A 27,107-nucleotide genomic window follows, 5' to 3' on the forward strand; every position below is an offset into this window, starting at 1 on the left:
TTGTGTATTGATTTTGTTTGTATCCTTGAACACCACAGAATTATTTAATACTGATTGAGCCAAATGGTTATACTGTATTTAGATCCTCATATGTAGGATTAGAGGAATGCCTTAGGTAGTATATTATTCTGGCATTGAATATGGGGCTTGAAAGTTCAACTTTTGAATATTTGACATCTGTGACCAAAATGCGGTGTAACTTTATTGGGCCATTTTTTAATAAGCCGACTTGTGCATTAAACGTGTACTGCTAAAGTAAAGCATAAATAAATAAAAATATAATTTCTGGTTGAAAACCAATGAATACCAGAGCAAAACTACAGGGGTAGAGTTCATATTCAGTATGAGCATTCTAGGAGATCATTGTATAAATCTACTAATCTGTATACTGTACATTTGTTACCTATTTTTACTTGATATCCAATCTCCCAACTTTTTCTTTGTGCTGAAGCTAGTTCATAGTCTCTAACTATAGTCTCATTAGACAGCATTTTTGTAAGTATGTATACATTTTATTTTTCCTGCGGAGTATTACACAGCTAAAAAAATGTACAGGGTGTTAAATACAAGTTGCTGTACTTGCTCTTTAGGGAGAGGTCAGTAATTATATCGAAATTCAAGTTCCATAATCACTGTCCAGTTAGGACACATTTCCAGATATCACACACGCATCACACCAACTTACGAGCATGCTCAAAAGAATATAATCAACTTTGATAAGATTATCTGACATAGTCCCTATATGGGTGTCATATTCTACAGTATTAAGGAGGTATTCAATCCCGGGTCATGACTGTCGGGACAGTCGTGAACCTGGCCCGTTCTCATCCCGCTCGACTGATATTTGGCAGTCGGAATTCAATGTCTCACCTGCCGAGCACCGAAAAGGGGGCATGTGTGCGAGAAATGTAGAACTTGCATCAAGTAAAACAAATACACAATGAGCATAGAGATCTGAATGAACACACTTGGTATAAGATTCAGATCACCTTGCCTTAATGCATTAAGACCATATTGTAACTGCAAGGGCTGACTCTTTGCCATTAGTATACTGTACTTGAAAAGTCACTTAACACAAGGCAGTTTGCCCAGTAGTTACAGTATGTTACCTAGTAGCTAGGTTGATCTATTTAGGAACCAGAGACAATATGCATCCATTAAGAACTAAAGAATTTTTCACAATGAAGTAGCCTACATGTGACTATAACATAAAAATGTTATAATGGAAATGTACTTTTATTTATGTTATAGGTTCTTTATCTCTCCCACATTGCTCTTGTGCAAACAAATATACTTCATGCAAGTATTTTTAGAAAAATTATTTTTTTTTCTTATTTTTTAGTCATTTTATTTATTTATAAACAGTTTCTTATATAGCGCATACATATTCCGCAGCACTTTACAGAGTATAGTTGAACATTCACATCAGTCCCTGCCCCAGTGGAGCTTACAATCTATATTCCCTACCACATGTACACGCACACACAGACAGTCTAGGGTTAATTTGTTTGGGAGCCAATTAGCCTACCAGTATATTTTTGGATTGTCGGAGGAAACCGGAGTACCCGGAGCAAACCCACGCAAGTACGGGGAGAATATATAAACTCCGCACAGTTAGAGCCATTGCGGGAATCAAACCCATGACCTCATTACTGTGAGGCAGTAATGCTAACCATTATACCATCCGTACTGCCCTATTTTCACATTATTAATTTTGATGGTAGTTTTCCTACTTCTTGTGGTCCCAATTTTTGTAAGAACTTAGGATAGATCATGGACACATTAAAACAAGGTTAATACATAGGGACAGACATTATTATGAGAGCAGATATTATTATATGCATAAATGCAAACTGGCATGTTAATCAGTGCATGCCCTTGAGTGCAGTGTTAAGTTAAAAAAGAATTTGCAATGAGTACTTATTTACAATATAGAGTCCAACCCAGCAACTCTTCTCTTTCTAGGTAAATCATAGCTCAGAGTATCAAACATATACAGTATACACACGTTCAAACTTTTTTCTATTTGTTTCAGGCAGCAACTGCAAAAAGCTTTGTCGGTCACAAAGGAATTTAGCTATCCGATATCGGTCCACTGTGCCTTGATGAATTTTAGACACTTTTTCTGTAATAAAAAGAACATTTGTGTAATTTATTGGAGATAAGGGGGATGTCTCCTTCTGTCATATAAAATATTTTATCTTGCTTTGTTAGACATGACAGAGCCACTCATCTATGCTGTATTATCACCAGCATTATTCAACATGACATCTCACGGGCCCGGGAGATGTCTCACATTTTCCTTTATCAGTAAGCTGTGACTATCCACCTCGGTGCCCTGAAACAAGCAAATTCTTGAGTGCTCAGCAGTGATTTATACTCAGAAGGCGCTGTTCGCATTATACATCCATCTTATTCATTGATATCATTACCTGCTCCACACACTAACTGGTTACATAACTGTGATGCAGTTGTACATTGTTTTACATAGTCAACTTAATGAAATAAAGTTATGCAGTATTAAAAGCATCCCTTTTTAGTTTCAAATATTTTATAGTACATCTTACAGCACTTGAAATAATGCTGAACTACTTTCTCCATGATGCTAAACAGAAGTCTGTCTGCAGATCATGAGGGTTGTAGTTCATTTGCTGGATGTTTAGTTTGCCAAGATAACGCCTTCTTGCTCTGATTGGGTTATTCCTACAATAAAGCATGATTACAGCTGTTAATCTCATGCATTTAGCCATTTAAGGTCAGGTAGACCTTATTTACTGTGTCCTACTTTGAATGATGTCTGACAAACCATGTGAGATATACTGTTTTTAACATAGCTTCATGAATCCCAGTTTATAGGAATGTTAAAATAATCTGCCACAACAGTAGTTAATGTGTGTGCATTAACACTTAATTTGTCATTGCATTGTAATAATGATTAATAATTACATTATAGCCAAGATCACCTTTTTGCAAATGCATGTTTTCTCCCCATAGCAACCCTACTGCAATGTGCACATACAGCATGTCAATGTGTTATGCTACCATGGTGGCCCTCTTTCCTTGTGTCCTTTCCTTCTCTTACTTTTTTTTTTTTTAATTGCGTCTTTATTTATTTTTCCATTTGCACAAAAAGACAAACACAAAACATAGTACAGCACTTACAAAAATCACAAATATATATATCTGGCTAGCAGTCTAACTTTCGCTGTACAAAATACAATTACATAAACATCAACAATAACATATACATACACAAGTTTGCATTTCCTGAACCCCCGTACCTGGCCTGAGGTACCTCCCCTGCCAGACCGCATCTTCCATTTCCCCCCCCCCCATTGCACAGATCCCTTACTCCGTTACCCCTGACCTAGTTTCCCTTCACCCCTCTAGACTTTTCTGTACCTTACCATATAAGGAACTCTACTTGTTTTTACACTCATAGAGATAGCGCAAAGTGCCCTTGCACCATTTTCTGTAGTGTTCGTGATTGCTAACCAGCCTATTTTTCACTCCTTTGAGGCTTATTATTGATTTATTAAATTATCCCTTTCCCCCTTTTTTTTTTTTTTTTTAATGTAGTGTTGGTGATTGCTACCCAAACCTAATTTACGTTCCCTTAAAGCTTGTGGCTGTCATCTCTTAAGATTTTGTGAAATAAGATCCCTACTACCTAGGGAAATAATATAGGGCCTCTCTATTTTGAGGTCACAACTTGTGTCTGCATCTTCTAACGTGTTCTATCGTGCCTAACCGGTCTCTCGCTATTTAAAACTCTATGGTTAATTGACCTATTCCAGTAGCCCCATATGCCATGGTCAGAAAAAGAGGAGAGTGGGGGTCTACAATGATCTGCGCAATAAAAAGCTGCCTGTATTTCTAATTCAAGTTGGAAAAGGACACACCCGAGCCTTTTATAGAAACTGTGCAAAAAAAGAGATTACTTGAACCAGTGAAATATGGGCGCTAATAATTGTGTGTGAAGGAAGGATATTCTATGTAAAAGGAGACTTATACTCCCCTGTTTATGTCCTCCTGTTGTCTTCTTTTTCACTGTCCCCTTCCGCGTTTATGTATATAAAGAGACAAGGAAAGAAGAAAGAGGGCAATGTCCCTCGTGTAATACTGTTTTGACTGATTTGTCAAACACAAAGATATTTTAAAATTTCAAAAGACAGGGAGTAGTAATATATATGTATATATATATGGATATTGGAGGTTTTATCCCCCGTTTCCAGTACACTCACAATATATCAATTTCAATAACGCTTATCACAACTCATGTGTATGATCACAAGGAAACTTCAAACAACGACTTTATGTTGGGGGTAGGTCCCCCTACCCAAAGTACTCACTCAACGTCCGTTTGAAAATTCGTATATCGTATGGGTCTTTAATCCTTAAAATCTTCTTATTTTGGGTCCTGTAATACAACTCCCAAAATAGAGGAGGAAAAGCAAAAAGACACTGCGAGATACTGTATATGGTAAAAACAAGTATCTCTTTATTTCAAAATAAACAGTGTCTAAAAATGTACAATATTGTATAAACATGTACCACTTTGGAGCCACTAGTACTACTAGAGACCGGTCATACCTGGAGACCTGAGATGTTGAAACAGTGGGCAGGGTATCTGGGGCCCCGTTTACCTGACCACTGGTGTCTTGCAGGTGTTCCCGTCCAATAGACCATAGGCATCCAAAGGGTCAAAAAAGTAGGTGTAAGAGAGGATCGTCCACCGACGCGTTTCGACCCAAACTGGATCTTTTTCAAAGGTGCATCCTCTCTCTGTAGTCTTCTTGTATATATAGTAGATTTCCTGGTTTCCAGGAAATCTACTATATATACAAGAAGACTACAGAGAGAGGATGCACCTTTGAAAAAGATCCAGTTTGGGTCGAAACGCGTCGGTGGACGATCCTCTCTTACACCTACTTTTTTGACCCTTTGGATGCCTATGGTCTATTGGACGGGAACACCTGCAAGACACCAGTGGTCAGGTAAACGGGGCCCCAGATACCCTGCCCACTGTTTCAACATCTCAGGTCTCTAGGTATGACCGGTCTCTAGTAGTACTAGTGGCTCCAAAGTGGTACATGTTTATACAATATTGTACATTTTTAGACACTGTTTATTTTGAAATAAAGAGATACTTGTTTTTACCATATACAGTATCTCGCAGTGTCTTTTTGCTTTTCCTCCTCTATTTTGGGAGTTGTATTACAGGACCCAAAATAAGAAGATTTTAAGGATTAAAGACCCATACGATATACGAATTTTCAAACGGACGTTGAGTGAGTACTTTGGGTAGGGGGACCTACCCCCAACATAAAGTCGTTGTTTGAAGTTTCCTTGTGATCATACACATGAGTTGTGATAAGCGTTATTGAAATTGATATATTGTGAGTGTACTGGAAACGGGGGATAAAACCTCCAATATCCATATATATACATATATATTACTACTCCCTGTCTTTTGAAATTTTAAAATATCTTTGTGTTTGACAAATCAGTCAAAACAGTATTACACGAGGGACATTGCCCTCTTTCTTCTTTCCTTGTCTCTTTATATACATAAACGCGGAAGGGGACAGTGAAAAAGAAGACAACAGGAGGACATAAACAGGGGAGTATAAGTCTCCTTTTACATAGAATATCCTTCCTTCACACACAATTATTAGCGCCCATATTTCACTGGTTCAAGTAATCTCTTTTTTTGCCCATATGCCATGGTACTTAGTAATCGTTCCCCGGAATGCGTACACAAATTTCTCGTATTCGCTGGTCTGATTAACTAGATTCACCCATTCCCCATGGAGCGGGTAGTGTTCCCGCTAGGCTGTTTTAGCGGGGCGCTGCGCCCTGCCCGATTTTTAAAGGGCAAAATGCGCCCTGCCCTGCTAGCAGCGCCCCGCTAAAACAGCGTGGTGCCTGCCCTGGCTGTGTGCCTTAGACGGCGATTCCCAGCGCTTCCCCGGCAGCACGGTAACTTCAGCGGTGCCGGCCCCGCCTCCTTTAGTGACGGAGCCGGCCAGGCCCGCCCCTTTTCGCGACGTCGCGACCCGGGCACGCCCCTTTTCGCGACGTCGCGGCCCGGGCACGCCCCTTTTCGCGACGTCGCGGCCCGGGCACGCCCCTTTTCGTGACGTTGCTGCCCGGGACCGCCCACAATTGTGACGTCGGCGGGCCCGGTCTGCCCCCCTTGCGCTGCGGTGCCCTGCCCGCCCTCATTTCTAGAGGGAACACTAAGCGGGGCCAGGGGGGACATCCACCGACGGGCTATTATGACCTTTGCAAGTGCCGCTAGGTTCTTTACCAGTTGATGCATTTCCTTATTGATTACCCCATCTACCCCTATCCCCAGGATTAGATTAGGTTTGTTTAGGGCTCCTCGTGGGGCTCCTATTTGGGCTAGGGTTTTAATAGTTTCTTCCCAGAATCTACTCACCGCCCAGCAGCTCCACAGCAAGTGGTCAAATGAGGCCGACCCCTCTCCACACTTTGGGCAACTGTCGGACACTGCCCCTGCATATTTTTTCTTTTTGACCGGCGTTCTATAGGTCCTATGCAGGATGTTAAATTGGACCTGTTGCGTCCGCATCAAATTGGTCGCTTGCCGGGGACCTGCCAGGGCCTTCCTCCATCTATTTTAGTCTAACTGGGGGATATCTTCGGTCCATTTAGCCCGGAGAGCCCCAAGTTCATCTGCTTGGATGAATGAGTATAGATAGTTGTACATTTTAGAGAGGCGCTTGCCCCTTACTAGTTGTTTAACAATTTTTTTACATGGAGCTTCTTCCACCGTCCAAGATGCAACCTTCCCAGATTGGGTCATGGCGCTTCTTGTTTGGAGGTATCTAAAGAAGGATTCCTTCGGTACACCATACTCCGCCTGCACCTGAGAAAATGATTTTAACACCCCGTCTTGACACCATTGGCCTATTGAGCAAATACCGAATAGTTTCCATATTATCCCCCCCTGTTGCTCCTTTAGATCCCTCATACCCGGCAGGGAGAGAATGGAAGTGTCTGGATCCAGACCCACTGCCTTTGTTAATTTACATGCCCATCTCCATACTGACCATCGGGGGTAGATCCCTCCGGAGCCCCCCAGCAAGGAGTCTCTGGAGAGGGGTGTAGTCTGGGTCCAGACACTCCACAAGGTCTCGTAGCTCTGCTGGATCCTCTCCGGGCCTAATCCATGCACACAACTGGACCATCTGTGCGGCCATGTGATATGTTTTAAAATCCAGAAGGGCCAAGCCTCCTCTATCTCTATCCCAGCAGAGGATGTCCATTCTAACTCTAGGCTGTTTATCTCTCCAAATGAATGTGGAGACCACACTTTTTATTTTCCTGAAGTGCTCATCCCCAATAAACACCGGGGCATTTTGCACTAAATACAGAAATTTGGGTAACATTTCCATTTTTACCAGATTTACCCGGCCTATTTGTGACAACAGAAGCCTGTACCAGCTACGGCATTTGGACTTAAGTTCTTTAATGAACGGGGTTAAGTTCTCAGTGATAAAGGGGTTTATTCTGGTTCGGGCGGCTGGGCCGTAAGCGTACGTTCCGGGTTTTTTTTTTATCTGTGCATGCGTACCTTCCGCAATGTGCAGGCGCGACGACTCCACAACGCTCACGGACGGTTGTTTCAGTGTAAAAAAACCTGTCCGCAAGAGTACGGTCATTGTGGGCGGTATAGGGGCATGTTGAGGGGAGCGTCCGAAATAATGAGGAAAACTGGGCGTAAACATGGGCGTACACGGGTGTGTGCACAAAAAATGTACGCTGCTACAACCGCTCGATCGGCAAAAGCAACGTGCATTTCGGACACAAAACAGGCGGCCGCCACCTTCAGACCACCCCTACAGATACCGCATGAGAGCAGACGCCTGGGTCTGCTAATTAACGCTGATTACTACTCAAACACATACACCTGAATGTAATAAGCAATGCTGCAGCCTATTAAGTCCAAACCATTATTTCACTACCTGCAAGCCACACACAGCACTCAGACACATTGGAAGCATATCTTTCTACACTTCTCTACATGTAAAGGTTGGTTTCATTTTAGTTAAGATTCTTTTTAAGACCTGCTTATATATGCCAAGGTAGTTATTTGGTAACCATTTACACACATTCAGTAAGTGTTTTCATATACTTTAAACAGCAGCACACTCAATCTACACAAGTCGACATGTGTCAACGTTTTCACTAGAATACAAACAATTTTTTTTTCATTTTGATAAAAATACATAAAACAATAATTGAATAACAATTAGAATAAATCATTTAATTGTCTTAATCATAGTTGAAAGGCTAGATTATGAGGGCCATATATGTGTAGGGTATGCCAGCATGCACGGACGTACGCTAACTCTCACGATCGGTGACATACGCTGAGTTTTCCATTGAAAACAGGCGAAACCCGTCCGTACAAGTCGGCGAACGCTCAGATAGCCATAAGATGTCGGTGTGAAAACGGAAGAGTCCCGTCCGTAAACGGTGGCGTACGCTCTGTTGTACGCCAGTTGTCGGTGTATAAGCGGTGATCCGTCCGTGTACGGTGGCGTACGCTCAAGTGTACGCCACTCCCCTTTGTCGGTGTTTGTGGCCGTCCGTATGCGGATGTTTTGTGGTTGGACTTTCGCTCAACGTCCGCGTACGGTAAACGTACGCTGATACGGAACGTACGTACGTTTGGCCGCCGCAACCAGAATAAGGCCCAAAATCTGCTGAGTTCCTAGTGAGCCATATACCCAGGTATTTAAATTTATCCACTTTGTTAAGTTGCACCCCGATCCCTTGGCCTAACCCCCCTTCTTTTCCTATCTGTATATAATTGGATTTATCCCAGTTCATTGTAAGGCCGGAATATCCCCCAAACTCCTGTATATACCTCAACATCCCCGGTAGCTCACCGGGCACCTCCAGACCCACCATTAGATCATCCGCATAAAGCGATACTAAATTTCTATTGGGAGCCCTACCCCCATTTACCTACCCCAGGGCTGTTCTCAAGACACACGCCAGGGGCTCCACCACCACCGCAAACAGCAGAGGGGATAGAGGACACCCCTGGCGCGTCCCTCTAGAAAGAGAGAAGGCGGAGGATGTAAACCCATTGATGGTCTCTCTGGCCCTGGGCTTTTGGTAGAGCACTGAGACCCGTTTAATAAACTTCTCCCCAAACCCGAAGGCTTGTAGTACCCTCCATAGGAACGGCCATTCGACCGAGTCGAATGCCTTGCTCGCGTCAAATGACGCGAGCACTGCATCTGACCCCCTCAGCTCCACCCCCTGGAGGTATGTATACGCCCTGCGAAAATCATGATCGACTTCCCCGCCATAAAGCCCGTTTGGTCGGGGTGGACTATTTGATCTATTACTCTCTGAAGTCTAGTTGCCAATATTTTAGCATATATCTTGGCGTCCGATGTTATTAATGATATAGGCCTGTAGGAGTTTACATGGGTCGGGTCTTTGCCGCTCTAAGGGATCATAATTATTGCCGCCTCTGTCATTGACTGAGGGATGCACTCTTCTAGCTCTATATTCTGGAAGACCTTCAGCAACTGCGGGCCCAGTTGATTAATGTATTTCTGGTATACCTCCGCAGGGAATCCGTCGAGGCCCGGGGCTTTACCCCCCGGAAATGAGTTGATAGCAACTCTTACTTTCTTCATTGTCAAAGGGGCCTCCAGAATATCACTTGAAGTGGAGGGGAGTTTTGGAAGTTTCATACCTGCCAGATATTCACCAATGGCTTCACTACTACACATTAATTTGGACTTATAAACCTCAAGGTGCGCAGAGAAGCATTCAATTATCTCGGGGGTTTTGGTCACCTCTAGTCCCGATTCTGACTTAATTACAGATATAATATTGGACGGACTTTCCTGTTTCATTATATGTGCCAGGAATTTCCCAGTTCGGTCTGAGTTGGCATACCACCTCTGGGACCCCGAGGTCAGTCGACGGCACGTAACCTCCTGCAGGTACTCTACCCACTCTTTTTGGGCAGCCTGCCATGCAGACCTAGCTATATCTGTCTTATTGGAAAGAAAAATGTTTTCAAGATTGATCATCTTAGCCTCCAATTCACTCGCCTTCTTACGATTTGAGAGCTTCAGACAGGCTATCCTTTTTATAAACACCCCTCTTAGATAGGCCTTGAAGGCATCCCACACAACAATGTTTGAGGAGGATCCTTCATTCTCCCCAAAGAACTCATCTATCCTTCCCCCCACCTCCTCTGGCTCTCCTATTTGAGTTAGCCAGTATGCCTGCATTTTCCAGTATCTAAACCCCAACTGTATCTCTAGATCTAGCTCCATGATGACTGGTGAATGGTCCGATATCCCACGTGCCCTATATTGGACGTCCCTGACCATAGTAAGAGCCTTTTCAGAAACCAATATAAGATCTATCCTGGAAATGCTTTATGGGAGGACGAGTAGCAAGAGATCTGCTGGAGGTCTGGATTTCGCATTCGCCAGGGATCTTTCCACCCTATCTCCTCTATAAAATCCAAAAATGTATGCCCTTCACTAAGGATTTCTTTCTCCGACCTCATCCATCTATCAAGACGTGGCTGCAGAACCTTATTAAAGTCGCCCAAGCATATTATCCCATTATCCGGGTACTCCGCTGCAAATTTCACCGCCCTTCTCACCACATCATATGAGAACGGGGGTGGAACGTACACCGTCAGTATACAAAACCGTACGTGATCAATAGCACATTCCACAAATATATACCTTCCCCCAGTGTCCGTCTTTACAGTCCCTACTTCAAAGACCACAGATTTCTTAACCAACATGGCCACCCCGCGAGAGGAGGTGGAAAAAGGGGCATGGAAACTGTGGCCAATCCAGGGCCGTTTTATGGAACCAAGTCGTTCACTAGACAGATGGGTCTCTTGTAGACATATAATGTCCACATCCATGCTCTTGCATTGTTTCAGGACAAGTGCTCTTTTCACCTTACAGTTTAAACCTCTTACATTCCAGGTTAAAAACCTAACCATTTGGGCTGTACCATAATGAAAACAGGAATTTTTTTACCTCTATCCCACACTCTTTGGGAAAGGTTCAATGGATAGATCAATCTTAGCTGAGGGTTAGGGTCCTTCAGGTATCTACTACGGGGAGCTGTTGACTTATTTTTACTGTGAACTTGTCTGGACACATACATAAACTCATATACAAGTACAAATACCCCCCCTCCCCCACCCTGTATAGCCAAATCCCATGACATACCTATGTCCCGACCCCCCTTCCACATATAACCCCCCCCCCCCTTTTACACTAACACTATCAGTATTTTCTTCTGGAGCAATTGACTAATGGCCACCAAAGAGGCCTACCCCCATCCCCCCCCAGCACCCCCCGCCGCCTAGCACAGAATCTGTACAACAAAAAAAATTACCACTCATTTCCTTCCCATTGGTACCACACCCCAGCTTGCACAACAGCCCTGTATATTCAGTATATACATGCCATCTAGGGCACTCAGCTCTTAACATTACATTATGAGAATTGGCATAAAAAGAAAGAGGCATAGAAACTGTACAACGATGCACGAGCCAATGCCCAGCCATTTTAGGCATCTTAACTTGCAGAGAGCTGTTTTCTTCCAGGATATGTGGCATCAAGCCACCTCGCCGCCTACCCTGGACTGAAGAAAAACTTCGTAGCTCCATCCGCCACGATTCTCAATTTTGACGAATAGAGCATAGAATACTTCACCTCCAACTCCCTGAGGCGTGATTTTACTTCCCTAAATTTTGCCCGATCCTTCTGGACCTCTAGGGGAAAGTCCAGGAAGGCAGAGATCCTTCTTCCATTGAAGGCAAATTCCTCCTTGTCCCTGGCCAGTCTTACACTGTCCCGGTCTTTGAAGTTTAGGAACTTTGCTATCAATGTGCGGGCTGGACCACCCGGAGGGAAGCCCGGCCAGGGATTCGGTGGGCTCTCTCTATCGCAAATTGTGCTGTAAAGGCCTCGATGCCAAAAACCTGTATTAGCCAGTCCTCCAAAAATTTCTCGGGGGCATTGCCCTCTATCCGCTCCTCAAACCCAATAAAATGAATATTGTTCCGTCTAAGCCTCCCTTCCATGTATGACATTTTTTGTCGAATATCAGTCATTTGGCCGTTCATGGATTTGACCTGAGACTGTAATGGGCCGATTATATCTTCCACTGCCGCATTACGGGTCTCTGTCTCCGTTATTTTCACGGATTTTTTGGGCATCATTCCTTAATAGTTTGATGTCTGACTGAACTTTATTAATTTGCTCAAGGAGACAAGTTTCACAGGTGTTTATTGCCTCAAGAACTTGCTGCAGCGTTACCTCAGGGGGTGGTGGATTTTTATTCTCCTTAGTGGGAGTAGATGATGGGGTACTTGTCTGGGAGCTATTGCCCGCTTGAGACCTGGCGTATTTTTCTAATCTGGCCGCAGCCAAGCTCTTGCCTGCTTTACTCATGGTGCGGACCAGTGGCACCTTTTCTTATATGAGGAGAAAAAAAGCTGCCCCAATGGCCCTGAGAATCACAGGGTCTCAGACAGTCCACAGACTTATTACCTGGCTTTTAATTTATCCCGGCTTGACCCCGGCCACTTACAAATATCACCTAATGTCCAGAAGCAACAGTTCCAGGTTCAATACTATGTGTGCCAGCCAAAAACCTGTCTCACACCCGGGATCTGGCTTAATTCACCAGTACACCTTCACCGGTCTTCCTCAGATTCTCATATAGGTGTACCCCAGGCCTAGCTTCAACTGGATATTACCTGCTTGGCACAACTCAGGCACGATGTTCCAGGCTATGCAATGTCTCCTGTGCCATATATAATCCCCACTGATTGTGTTTGGGGTGGTTATCATGTGCCTTACAGTACATGCGGTTTTACCAGGAAAAGCATACGGCATAACAGTCAATCAGGCCTTGCCCAGCAGGACTCACCCACCAATTTTTCGACCTTGCTGTGGCCAGCAGGTGCCTCCCGGTGGTCACAGATCGGGCCTCTTCAGGGATAGTTCTACCGGCTTGCGGCTTCGCTGTGAGATGGCCACAGCCTGTCTGTCAGCCTGTCTCTCACCCAGGCTCAGGCGGGGTATCCGTTGTTGGGCGGTTCGCTGCCCACTGGACCGACCAGGACGTACTGGGGACCAACGCTCTCACACTGCCCAGAAAAAAACGCTCTCCCCTGCAGGCTTGCTCTCCGGCCGCTCTGGAGCTCCCCGGATGCGGCTGCTCACACCAACTGCTCGCGGGGATTCAGTACGGGCACCTTGCCGAGGTCGCGGCCCCACCGCCTGTTTTTCGGGCAGGCACTGCTGGAGGCACACTCCGGATGGACCCTCTGGTGCTGCGTGACGCACCAGAGGGTCCACGATCCATGTTTTGCTTATTTGTGTCATTCTGCACTGTGGATCCCTTGTGGTACCATATAAATAATGGATGATAATAATGGTGTCTCGCTTGATGGGTGACGGGTCTTGCTCTGGTTTGGGACTCAGAGTGGCTTGGATGGATGAGAATACAAATTTAGTGGGTCACATGTATTGACTTCTCATAAACTGGGCTGTAGCGGTAAACAAGAATCCCAAGCAGGGTCGTGAAATATAACCCGCTGGCGGTGTACCCCAGGGACACCCACAAAGAGGTTTCAATTTTGCGATGTCCAATGAGCAGGTCACGATCCCTGGTCTGACCTGCAGAAAACTCCATAAATTATATGGCAAATAAAGGCCAGCAAAAAAACTAAAGTAGAAGTGGGAACTCTGGAAATAACTAAGGATTGTGTCTGGAACTCTGAATAAAACGAGACTGCAACCGGGAACTCCAATAGAACTGAACTGGGACCAAAAACTCTGGAAGATGACTAATGCTGGTATCCAAAGACTCTGGGAAAAAAAACTAAGGCTTGTATCTGGAGACTCCAGAAAATAACTAAGGTTTGTACATAATGGAGTTATTTGGGAACTCTGGGTGACAGCCGAGCAAGAGCCTAGAACCTTGATAAAGTAAGAGCTGGGATCCAGAAACTCCAGGATCCTATGGCCGGGGACCCTGGCAGAGCTGCAGAGAATGGCAGGATCACAAACGGAGCACAGAGACATACAGGGCAAGGAGGACGTTGTTCCAGCCCAGAAAAATTCCCAGGGATCCAAGATATATCCGTGTGGGGACAGCGATTTAATCCACAGGTAAGGTGGGACGGTCCCAAGGTCACAAATGCACATCACTGGTCATGTGACCAGTCCAAGATGGCGGGACCCATCTCTGGGAGCAGATTAAGAGGACCCCACTGTACCTGCCAGAGGAGAGATGTGCACCACCCACCCCCGCCTGCTGGATTAAACCAGCCGCCCGCAAGTAGCAAGAGCTGGCACGTCCAGACAGGTAAGTGCCGACGCTCCCACTGTGCTCTCTGCAAGTGTGTGACAAACGGCCACCTAAAAATCACAAATGTGCCTCTTTGGAGGGGGATGAATTACGGACTTTGGTTTGTTCGCATCGGCTATTCCTTTGCACGGGACTGATGTTTGGCGGATATGCAGTCCCATTTCTGCGCATGTTCATATGCCAGGTGCATGTGGCCATGGCGAACAGACTGTTCACTGCCTGCACACCCAACATTGCAGGGCGGGGGCAGCGGGCCAGGGTACTCACCCATGGTAATCGCCAGCTGATGTGGGCACCGGGAGGTGGGCAGCTTTATATTATTTCTCCTGTATGCGGCCTCTTTATATATGTCCCCTGTGCTCGGCTAGTTTTTTCTAAGCACTTAACCAACAAGCATATACTTACCTCTTCACACATGGCTTTTTTATGTTGGCTTACTTATGATCAATAGATAATGGCAGAGGTCGTTAAGGCACCCCTACTGTCCAGGTTTGAAGTATATCTGGCCACTAGTGACTTAATTAGTAGCTTAGTCATTTTGATTTAACCATCCAACTAATCATGATCACCTGTAACATAATTGAAACAGTGTCACTTAGACTGCCGGGCAACTCAGCCACAAGTCAGCTGCACACATTGGGGAACCTACTATACGGAGCAACATTGCATGGAGCCTGCCTGCAAACGAGTGATAGAGACTGGACTCTAGCGAACCCTCCACTCTCTTACTACTACACACAGGGCACCCTTCTCCGTTAAACAGGTATCCCACCACCTCTGAAACTGCTGATTTACACAGTCTGCCATGCTCTGTTGCATCAAACAACATGGTAGAAGGTACCTAACAGCATGAGTAAGAATGGTGTTCCTTTACTTATTTCTATCACACTGAGAACCAGTGCCTGTCCTCTCTCATTACTGAAGTCCGCTGCTGGAGCAAGACTTATTTAAAAGCAGAAGGTGGCACTTTTTCCATGTGAACTACTCTGTGATATCCTTTACCCTTTTTAAACACCAACACTGTCTATGAGTATCTATACCCTCTATTTTCTGACACTCTCTCATTGGGAATACTACGCGGCATTTTTGCATTGCAATGTCAGTTTGACAACAAGGCAACCTTATCCGCAGTTTACCCAACAGCAGAAGTGCAACTATTCTACATCTCCCTCTGGCCCTGCAGCACAGAGAAAGACTTTCTCACCCTGAGTCCAATGCACGTCTGCAAGACTCAGAGAAAGCAGTAGGTCCGATCTGACTTGCTGAGGGGTCAATACTGTGAGATTTAAATTGCTGCACAAACCTTTTCGTTTACAATCTATTGCTTTATTATCAGTCCTGACTAGAGTTGCGTTATCTAGCCAGGAGAGACCTGCCAATACCTGGTTGTCAGCAATTCTAACTGACAAATTGTTTTTGGTCTGGTGACCATTTTTCCAGTCGACCGGCATAAGTGTCGACATCCTTGTGGGACTCTCCCATCTTTATTGTCATCCTTGATAAAAATCGATGTTATTGGCCAGGAGAGAACGCCAATGCCTGGCGGTTAGCAATTCTAACTGACAAATTGTTGGGGTCTGCTGACCATTTTCAGTCGACCGGTGTAAATGTTGACATCCTTTTGGGACTCTCCCATCAAGGATACTAACAGCAATTTATAGATTGTGTACCTCACAAACCTGTTTGGATACACCATGTATTTGTGTCTCGGCTAAATCCGAAACAGTTTGAACCGAGAGTTCAGATTATATTTATAACCGTTTTCTTGAAATTTCTCTCGCCCAATGTGCAAGCAGCAATCTATAAATTATATATAGAATAATCTGTTAACACTGGTGTTCGATTATACATACTGTATGAACGGTGAACTATAAACTGCATAAATATCTATCTAAGTACCATTGACAGTGTTTGTCACCTCAATGTGAAAAAGGCTATCACAAACAAGAACTTATGGTGATGAAATTTGGGTTCACAATTGTGACAGACAAACTGTCTAAAAACCAAAAATCATCAACATAATACCATTATCTAAGTGTGCAGATATCAGTCTAAGTAGGGAATCACTCCCTTGAATTTTCCTATCAAATACCCTTCAGACGATACCTAGCGGACATAGCAAATAGCTCAGCTAGGCAAATCCAGAATTCTGTTCTGAAACAGAACGCAACTATTGCATAGCATATCAATTATAAGCTCACTGCAATTTTCTTAGTTGTTGAACCTTTCGTTCCAATACAGAACGTGATTTGCACAGCGTATTACTTTAAAGCTCACTGCAAAATTTATGTCGTTTGTCTCTGTCTGTACTGTGTTTTCTGTTGGACAAAGTATGTCCGCCCTATATTAGAATAATAATAATAATAAAAGATAATTTTTAACAAAATTAATTCATCATTAAAAACAAGAGTGCCCCACAAAGAGAGTCCACTTTCCCCTCTCCCTCATTTTGTATGTACATTTTGGACTCAGGGGAGCACCACCAACACATAAAGACCACTTACTCTGTAAAGTATATCACGTCTATAAAGTTGGTCAAAGGCAACTCAGGCCGAACCCCACCAGAGCGGTGAAAGGGGTCCCCCTTGACCCAATTCACACTCGGCGGGGAGAACCTTGTGCGGCTCTCAAACCCCCTTCTTTCTTCCATGGTTTCCAAATCTGACAACACAATGTTATAATGTGGGGCAACGAATATTCATGGGGGGCATCCACTTTTTAATTGGACATCTAACAGATATACTAATAAATTGACCAGCCTGTACACTTAATGCTGCAATTCATACAGCACTACTATATCCTTTTATTTTCCGTTAAAACCCTGCTCGCATCTTTGCTTTCCTGATCAAACAAGTTATTTTCAATATTAATTGAAAAATATGCAGACTTTTTGTTACACTAGTGGGACTACAACTAGGACATCATCGGTTCTGTGCACCGCTCTTAATATGAAAGCAAAAAATCAGTGTCGCCTTTATGAGGCATAGATGACACTTTTATTGCAGAACACACACACAGATGATGGGTCAGAATAGATATTGGTGCTAAATTAACTTAATCTCTATCAGAATTACATTGCAGCTGGGATTTAGGCAAATTGAATCAGAAGCCTGAACAATTGCAGTGAATATCTATTAGACTGTAAACAGAATAATACACTCCGTGGATGTTAATGAATGAAGCCAGCAGCTGAATTCTCACTGTTCACGTTTGGCATATGGTTACTGATGCGTGCACCCGGAGCAGCACATAATATACAGTGAATGTCTTAATGGCTGGCAGCTTAATTATTAAACTGCTCCAGCAAGTTAGCCTGTCCCAGAGACACAAGTTTACTGATTTTACCTTAGTACATGTTTTTTAAGCAGAAACATAAACCATAGTAAAGTCATAATGTTATGTTAAGTCTTGTAAAGAAGTGAAGTATTTATTCTAAAGCCAATTTCGAGAAGCTTTACTGCTGTTCTAGGACGCAAGTGCAAGTGTGGAAACAGTACGTTAGATAGGCTTGCTCTGACATCACTAGCATTGTGAATTGACCAGTCTGCACAGAGAATTCCAGTAAACTGTTTTAAAAAAAACAACATAATTTAAATGTATTGTAATTTCAAATATTATATTTGGCGGCATATACTGTAGTGCTGGAATTTGTCTGCACAGCTTCACAATCCACTTGGCAACTTTTAATGTGCAGGGATGTTGGCGTTTTTGCCATATTTATCTGAACAATAAATATAAAGCAGAGATCTGTAATAGTGGGGCCGATGTATTAAGCCATAATAAGAGATAAATGCAAGAATGATAAAGAGAGATAAACGTCCAGCCAATCACCTGCTAACTGCCATGTTACAGGCTGTGTTTGAAAAAAGTCAGTAAGGAGCTGATTGGCTGGACGTTTATCTCTCTTTGTCACCCTTGCATTTATCTCTTGTTAAGGCTTAATACATCTGCCCCAATGACTTTTCCAGATGTTACTAAGGGGTAGATGTAATAAGCAGTGATGATGGAGGAGAAGTGATAAAGTGCCTGGTACTTTATTACCGGCCAATCAGCTCCTCACTGTCAAGTGAAAGGCTGGGTTTAAAAAGGGACAGTCAGGAGTTGATTACCCAGTGATAAAGTACCAGACCCTTTTATCACTTCTCCTCCCTGATCTAAATCTAGAATCCGCTATGGTTTCGGGACTAATGGGGCCTACACACATAGCGATTTAGGGGCATTTTCTAAGCGATCTCACTCTGTGTGTGGAGCGAAAGCAATGTATGGCCCAGCGATTTATATCCAGCATGCTGAATGTTAATCGGTCAGGGCCAGTGTTCTCACAGAAGAACACTGGCCCTGACAGATCGCTCAGCACACATCGCTGACACATCGCCACTGTGTGCTGAGTGATCTTTCTGAGCAATCTAATATCGCTCAGAATGCTCAACACATCTCCCCGTATGTAGGCCCCTTAACAGTTAGATACCTACTTCTAATCCAGAGTACTGTACCTTTCACATTTAGATGTTACTACTTGATACAGTTATGGATTGTTGCTAAGCCTGTAGAAAGAACAATAGGCAAATCTTACATTTTTAATTTTTTATAACATGAGAAAGTGCGGGCAACATTTTAAAGTCCTGATCAACCAGTGACATTACACAATTAAGCACATGTTCCGGTACTTGTGTATTATCACGGCGCCCATCGCATCGCAGACCATAAGGCATGCGATGGTATGGTATGCGATGTCCCGCGATGTTCCCCAATGTCATACAATGTTAAAATTGTATGGCATTGTATATGGCATACAATGCCATACAATGCGATTATAAATTGTATAAGCACCCTAATGGGTGCTTACAATGTTAAATGCACCCCCACGCCACCCCCAGTATGAACGTGAACCCGAAGCGTGGCGAGCCCGCGAGGGGCGGCGGTACGTGTCCTCCGACCTTTTCATACACCCACTATCCACGTCGGCGTGGAGTTGATTTTATATAGTGTGGCGAGCCACCGAGCCCGAAGCGGGACGAGCCCCGCGAGGGGACGCGCATTACTTCACAGGTATACGCGTCACCTTGCGGGGCTCACTGCGCTCGCCATGCTTCGGGCTCGGTGGCACGCTGCGCTCGCCACACTATATAAATTCAACTCCAAGCCGACGTGGATAGTGGGGGTATGAAAAGGTCGGAGGACACGTACCACCGCCCTGCGCGGGCTCGCTGTGCTCGCCACGCTTCGGGTTCACGTTCATGGTGGTGGCGTGGGGGTGCATTTAACATTGTAAGCACCCATTAGGGTGCTTATACAATTTAACATCGTATAGGAGGCTTACATCGCATCGGGTGTATGGCATGCGATGCGATAAAAAAAAGCGTGCGACTTAATATCGGGGGCGCCGTGATAATACACAAGTACCCATGTTCCTTATGTAATGCTTGTTTCTAATATGTGTTTCGATATTCTATTTCTGGGTTTAAGTGCTCTACTAAAAGTTACAGTATCCAGATGGCTTACGGATCAACATGTTTTTCATGATTTTTTGGACTTTTTCATACTTTACCATCCACATGGATTCCTATTAGGAATGGTGAAGTGTGCGCTGCAGTAACTAAGCGAAGCACAGCAAACAAAGGAAGCCATGCGCGATGATGTGCTACACTAATTGGACATCCATATGCTTAGATGTCAACCATGATACCAAAAAAGTTAAAGCACTTTTCACGTGTCGAACTGTTTCCAGTATCAACCTTGTGCACACCCAAAAGTTACTACTGTCAGCTAACACTAATTAAGTATGGATAATAGCTATTTAGCAGACTTTAGTATTTGTAATATCTTAGATTATAAAGCAGCTGTCTTTTTGTGTTTGATTGAATTGAAAGAACTAATCTATTTGTTTTTTTTCTATTTTTGTAAGAGTTTAGCTAAAGAACTTCAGGTGGATGTTTATGAAATGAGAAGCCATATAAGACAAGCCAGAATACTGAAGGCATCAACCACTGGTCCATCCACACAATCTGTGCACAGAGCGCAGACATTGGCAGCCTCTATCCTCAACATCTCACATTCAGACCTTAGTGACATATTGGAGGCTCCAGATGAGCAGGTGAGTGATTTACAGTAAATTTTGTTTTTTCACCCTAGAAAGAAGATGTCTGACAATGTAAGAAAAGAGTAGGATGTGGTCCAACTTAAAAATCAACTTCTCCAATTCTAGGGCCCTCAAATGTATTTTCTCATTCTATTGCATTGGGCCTCCAACATGCTTTTCCATTTACCTTGCACCCACACCCATATTACATACCTAGGGATAAAACTAACCAGAAACCTGTCACAATGATTCCCCGTCAACTATACACCCCTTCTCTCCTCAGTTCCTTTGTACTATAATCATTGGTATCTGAAATACCTTTCTTGGCTGGGAAAAAACGAATGTGGTCAAGATGAATACCCTCCTAAGCTGCTTTATGTCTTCTAGGCACTGTCAGTAACTGTACCTTAATGGTTCCATTCATTAGCCCTCCTGATTCGATACTTTATATGGTACATTAAAACATCTTGAATGGACCAGAACAAGAGACATAAAGCAGTGATTCACATTGGAAGGCTACTACATGAAACAATGCCCTGAAATAGTGCTGTGGTGGTCTTCTGTCCCTAAAATCCCTCCACCCCACCCCACAATATCTCCTATGCTCTCCCCTTGAAATGTCCTTCTACATATTTTCAGTCTTTGGATTTCTCACCTCATCAGGCAGTAATTCCTTCCATTTATCTAGATGAACCTCTGCAGGTCTTTTTCAAGTCCATTCGAGGCATTAAACCTTTGAGTGCCAAATCAATTTGTCAAAGTAGGTGTGAAAATTCCCAAAATGCCTCATAATGACCTGTAATGTTTACCTTATATAGGAAATGTAATCTTTTTTTACAATGCATTTTTTGGAGGATGGGGATTTATAGATGGAGCGCCTCTGATCCTTGGCCGGGGATCGCCAGCATGCCTGCGCTGGTGATCGCCGGCGCAGAGGCGTTCCATCTGACTAGGACGCTTGTACGTCTAACACGCACGCGTGTCCCAGTTTCAGGGCGGCGGCATCCTGCCAGTCTCCTCTTCAGGGAGATGAGCAGGGACAGGGGGGACGGCGGGGTGGCGAGGGGCACCAGGCGAGGTGGTGGGCGGCAGAGCCAGCTCCATAGCCACGGGGCGTGCGGGAGCCGGGGGCTGACGATAGAATCACCAGCCCCTGCAAAGATGGAGCTTGCTCCATCTGTAGATAACAAATGTGAGTGACCCTGCCATTTTTAGCCGATATTTTGAAAATCTCTCATAGAGATGTTGGCACAAATTTCAGAGAGTCAATAAAAATGGTTCATCTTACATTCAAATATTTGGAAGTTACTGCAAGTTTGACATTTTCTAAATACAGATACTGGAGAAACTATGTGTTTCACCCAGTCTGCCTTCCACAGAGTATACTCTCTTTATGAGCTACTGCTGGTTAACCAAACTAACCATATCCCAGCCTATGCAGGGCCTCTTTAACTGAATAGTAGCGGAAGACTATTTTTCTTAAGGCATACTTTATTTCTTTCTGTATTACTATAGAAGAGAAGCAATATAAATGGGTACATTTACTAAAGCTTCCAAAGGTGGAAAGAGGAGATGTTGCCCATAGCAACCAATCCCATTCTGTCCTAATAAATTTACCCCAACATTTTTATGAGATGGTACAGTAAACCCCTCTCAGTTTTACACTCTATGTTCTGTTAATACATAAAAGAAATGTTTGTGATGTTTGCTTTAACTTGAATATCTTAATACAAAAAAGGAGCTTACTTGTATATAAAATTCTCCTAATTTGCTTATTAACAACACATGTCCTTCTACTTTTTTCATATGCATAATTAATGTTTTTGTTCAGTTCTGCTGCCTTTTGTAAACTGAATCTCGTTCTTCTAACCAAATTGTTTACAACCGATTGACTACTGACTGGTCATTACCTTTTTGTACATATTTACTACTGCTATATGCAATTACAATTTAATTGCAAACATAGCTGTTATAAGATAGCCATACTGTACTTTGCCACTCTGAAGGTGTCCCAATTCTTTGACATTCCATAAACTGTCCGCAACTAGTCGCTACTGACCACTCCTACTGGTGCCATGCCACCCAGCCCAAGTAACCACTCACAGGCAGTCAGTTACCTCTATTTCTAAGAGCTCCTTCACCAGCACCTGGAAACTTGCTTCTGTGTGATTTACTGCTGCAGAACATCTTTGGTGGTTACACTGACAGATGGCATAGAATCTGTACAAAGGCCTTATTTATCTTACCTGCATTGCAGCACAAAGCAAATAATATGTACACTGGTTGATAAATGGTATTGTCCCTACACCCCCTGACTGTCACCTCTTTACTACATATGTGCACACTCATGCAGTCTTTCATGTTTTCAATGTTTTTATATATTTAATGAAAAGGAAAGAGAGATGGTTTAGCACTTTAAGGAGTAGAGGTCTCACGAACTTACTGGATTAGGTCCATATAGCCATTTCACGCTTTTATGGAAGATACAATGATATTGATTGTTCCTTGTTATTAGCAACATAAGGATGTGTAATGTATCTGTGGAGCACTCTGGTCACTTTGGATGCAAGGTGTTTTAAATGCAATGTGATTTTTTTATTATTCTATGTCCATAATGCTTTCATAAACCTGTCATAAATTATTGTGTCTCCTTTCCTCCATTAGGAAATAGCAAATGAGAAGCGGTCAGTAGAATATGATAAAGAATGGATGAACCACATAATGAAGCTTCTTGAAGGACAGGTATTGGGAATATTCCTTTGTAACTGTCTAGAAAACAAAAAATACGCATAGTATACATTTTACAATAAATACATGAAATAGAGGTTTTTGACATAGCACCTTTATAGGCGTTTCAAGAATACAATAAAATTAAGTGTTTTAGAAAAAGTACATTTGCCAAACATAGTATGAATATATATTCATAAATCTGATTATCCACCATTATCATCCATCTAGCTTAAGCCAAAATGTTTACACACCAATTGGATTAATGTTAACAAGAGCCCAAGATGTGCCATTTTAAATTGTATTTGGATGTGTGGTATTAACACACAACACCATAATGGTGCCTATTTTTCATTAACTATTTGGGAAATATTACCTACAAACATGCATTTTCTGGAAATACCTGCAAATATTTAGTAGCCCCCAAATGTACAATGGAAGAATCAACTGCGGTCCCACTATTTCCCACAGCATGTGCAGCCTCCATAGGTTTCTGTGTGTGTTGCATTATTTCTGTGGGTTAGATTATGCATTATAGAGCTTGGCGCAAATGGTATAACTGTGTCCCCAGATGTCCGTCTCCAGCATTACGCTATAAGAGAGCGGTGGACGTCCTTTTGCACAATTCTGTCACTACTCTGAGAACAGTTTTCAGAGGATTGCTGCATCCGGGCTATTTAATAATGGTAGATGTGAGCAGATTGGTAGTTGCTGGCAACCTGTAATTTAAAAAAAAAAAAAAAAAAACAGGATTTTTGGTACTCCTATCCTTTTGATCCTAGTAGGCCAGCCTCCTATTTAAATGAAGCTTCAATCATACATTCATGCAGCAGATGGATTGTATGACGGATTATATGACAGATTGTGAGTACATTGTGTGTCCAAAAACCACCAAGGACTGCTGGGGAGTTTAAGGGAAATTGGACACAATCATGATTGCAGACCAGTCTTTCTGATGTATGGCCACCTTAAGACCGGCCTTTCTGATGTACAGGATGGCCACCTTTAGTGTTAGGCAGTAGTGTATCTAGAAATTTCTCTTAGCTTCACCCTATTTTTATACCTCTCTATCCAAAACGTGCTCTATCAAAGCACTATTCCCAGCACAACATGACTTTCTTATTGTGACACTTTCCACTTTCATGATTGCCTTAGGTATAGTGTCTTGGTCATCTTGGAGACAAATTTTTTTTCTTTACAGGTCATTTTGCTGTCTTTAAAAGGTCTACAATGAGTATGAGGCTCCATTAATATGCACATATTTGCCTTCTCTAGAATAGCAGTGCAGAAAAACCTTGTGCAAATATCATTTGCTGTAACTCATCTGAACTACAATAGAAATGTGTTATTAATAACGGGTAAATCATAATATTTTAACAAAGTTCATGAAGCATTGTTTGGGTTAAGCAACCATGTAAAATGAAGCAGTTCAATTCTGTAGAGAAGTTACAGGACACATTTTGAATATGCAAATGATGTGTTTTGCATTTGGTATCAAATGTTATTGATCAGTGCAAAGTAAAAAGATATTCATGTTGTCTTAAAATCCATGAGCTTTAAGGCAGCTACTTAACATAGTAAGGCAATAATACAGTGAATCCAAGAACTCGACCCATATGTTATTGTTATGCTCTTAGTGCCAATTTTTCAGAATGGCAGCTGCACTGAGACTACGTGCATACTGTAATTGTGTTTATTTCGCTCTCTTCCAATGCACTTAACAGGTGACAGAGAAAAGGCAAAATGTCATCTAGTGATCAGTGCTCAGAGATGTACTTCTTGATCAGGTGACCTACAGTATCTCATACTGTAAAGCTGGCCACACACTTGTATGATTTGGGCCCTTTTTACCCGATTCCTATGGATTGGGCCATGAAATCAGCTAAAAAGTCCCCAAATCATATGTGCCAAACCTCCAATTCCATGCGTGGTCCCGTGTGTATTGAATCCGGAAATCACAAGTGCTGCACATAACATTTGACTGATCCAGCAGCACTTGCTGAGGGTCTCATATGGTGTATCGTATGCGGTCCAGCCATTTGGGAACCTGGCGGCTCCCAGTTGCCGAGGTATCGCATGCAAGGCTCCATGCGAAACCTTGGATTAATGTGCACCTTACAGTGTGTGACCCCAGAGCTTATTTGTCTGTTCTCCATACTTATTGAGTAAAATATTTGTGAATTAAAGGCCATATTCCTAGACAAACAGTCTCTTTCAAGACTTTTATTTATTACATTATTATTATTATTTTCTTATATAGTGCCAGGCTATTCCATTGCGCTTTACAATTAAGAAAAACATAATAAAACAAAAAATCAAATTAACAATGTGATAGATGGAGCTGTAGCTCCAGGCCTCCACATAAAAAATAGGTCCATCATCATGACAACATGATAACCACTAGCTGGCCCCATGGTTAGCCATTAATCTTAAGTATTAAAAGTGCATTTCTATTTTCCACACACAATATGCAATGTTTGTATATTTAGGGAGACATTGGGGTGTATAGTGTAACATGGCATTGTCCTCACCTCCTCCCCTCTTATAATAAGCCCTTGAACATTTCCAGCTCCGGGCCCGTGATTCTCTTAATCTGGCTACAAATATGAGGGTCCTCCTTGCAAGTTTACAATCTGTAAGCAAATAGGTATTGGTACACAAGGATAATTGCTATATATTGCATATTGGTCCAGCCAGATTGCAGAGGGTTTTTGAGGGCTGTATAATGTTGTCACACAGGAATGTTGGACTAGGGTCAGCGGGATGTGACAGTGAAGAAAGAGAAAATAAGTAAAGTTATGTGTGGACTGTATAGTAGAAATGTAATAAGATAGTGAAGGTTATGGGGGTGATTCTGGAATATGGTAAGTTTGCCTGAAGAGGTGAGTTTTCTGGAAGCACTTAGGGCCTTATTCTGATCGGTGCGGCCGGATCCGAATATGCGGCCAGGACCGTGCGTGCGAAACCCTGCCTTCCATACGGATCGCCAACTCCGTCTGTACGCGGTAAGAAGCTGGCCGAACGGACCGCACGTGTATTTTTCATGGAATACGCCTCCTCCATCTCAGGGAACCTCCCCCATCGTTCGATGGTCGCAGACAAAAGTCGGACCAGTTATCTCTTGAACTTCCCCGGGAGTTCTTCATTCGACTTGACACTTGATGTGCCATTTTTTAAATGCAATAAATCACAGGCAATTTACCGAATGTAAAAGGGAGCTGAGGGGGAAAGGGAGGTTCAAGGGAAATCGAATGTGATACATCACATGTGCTAAAAAGAACCTGATGGCTTCACAATATGATTTATCTTATGTGTATAACATGTCCAACCTCTTACCCCATGCACATGGCACCAGGCATCTGGTCCATTCCGATGTCAGACACATGTGATTTGGCCGAAATTCACTAGATTTCTCAGCCCGATCCATCAGACTCGCGTGAAAACAGGCCAAATCACACACATGTATGGGGGCCATTATTGTGTGCAGTCCAACAGCAGCCGTGTTACTGTTAATGGTAGGATATAATTAGTGTGGATAAGAGACGCAGATCTTGTGCTAATCGAAGAGGTTGAGCTGGGAGATATTTTGAGATCAACAAAGAGAAACTGTATGTTGGTGTAGTTTGATTAATAGCCTTATATTTAAGTAAAACTATTTTTGTATGTAAACAAATATTAAAATAAAATTTTGCATTCAAATTAAGCCCCTTAGGAAAAGTTTTTCATTTGAAAAATGTTGCCAAACTAATGCACTTATTTTATAGAAGCTATTTCCCCCATTTAATTATTGTAATAAGATCTTCAGCACAAATCTGTGATTTCAGTATAAGACTGCTGGCCTGCAATGGGTTAACAAATATAGAATAGACGGAGAAGGTTT

The 27,107-nt window shown here is 42.9% G+C and overlaps 1 protein-coding gene across 1 annotated transcript in view; it reads left to right on the forward strand.

Annotated features, from left to right (window-relative positions):
• The window catches only part of CNTLN (centlein), a 309,550-nt gene that overhangs the window by 272,770 nt on the left and 9,673 nt on the right, over positions 1-27,107 (forward strand). Inside the window, exons 25-26 of the mRNA XM_083184414.1 lie at positions 20,327-20,515; positions 23,165-23,242. Coding sequence (XP_083040540.1) covers positions 20,327-20,515; positions 23,165-23,242 — 267 coding nt within the window. The remainder of the gene's footprint in view (positions 1-20,326; positions 20,516-23,164; positions 23,243-27,107) is intronic.

Source organism: Crinia signifera, chromosome 1, assembly GCF_055691185.1.
Source record: "Crinia signifera chromosome 1, ASM5569118v1, whole genome shotgun sequence".
In the NCBI taxonomy this organism is placed as follows: Eukaryota; Metazoa; Chordata; class Amphibia; order Anura; family Myobatrachidae; genus Crinia; species Crinia signifera.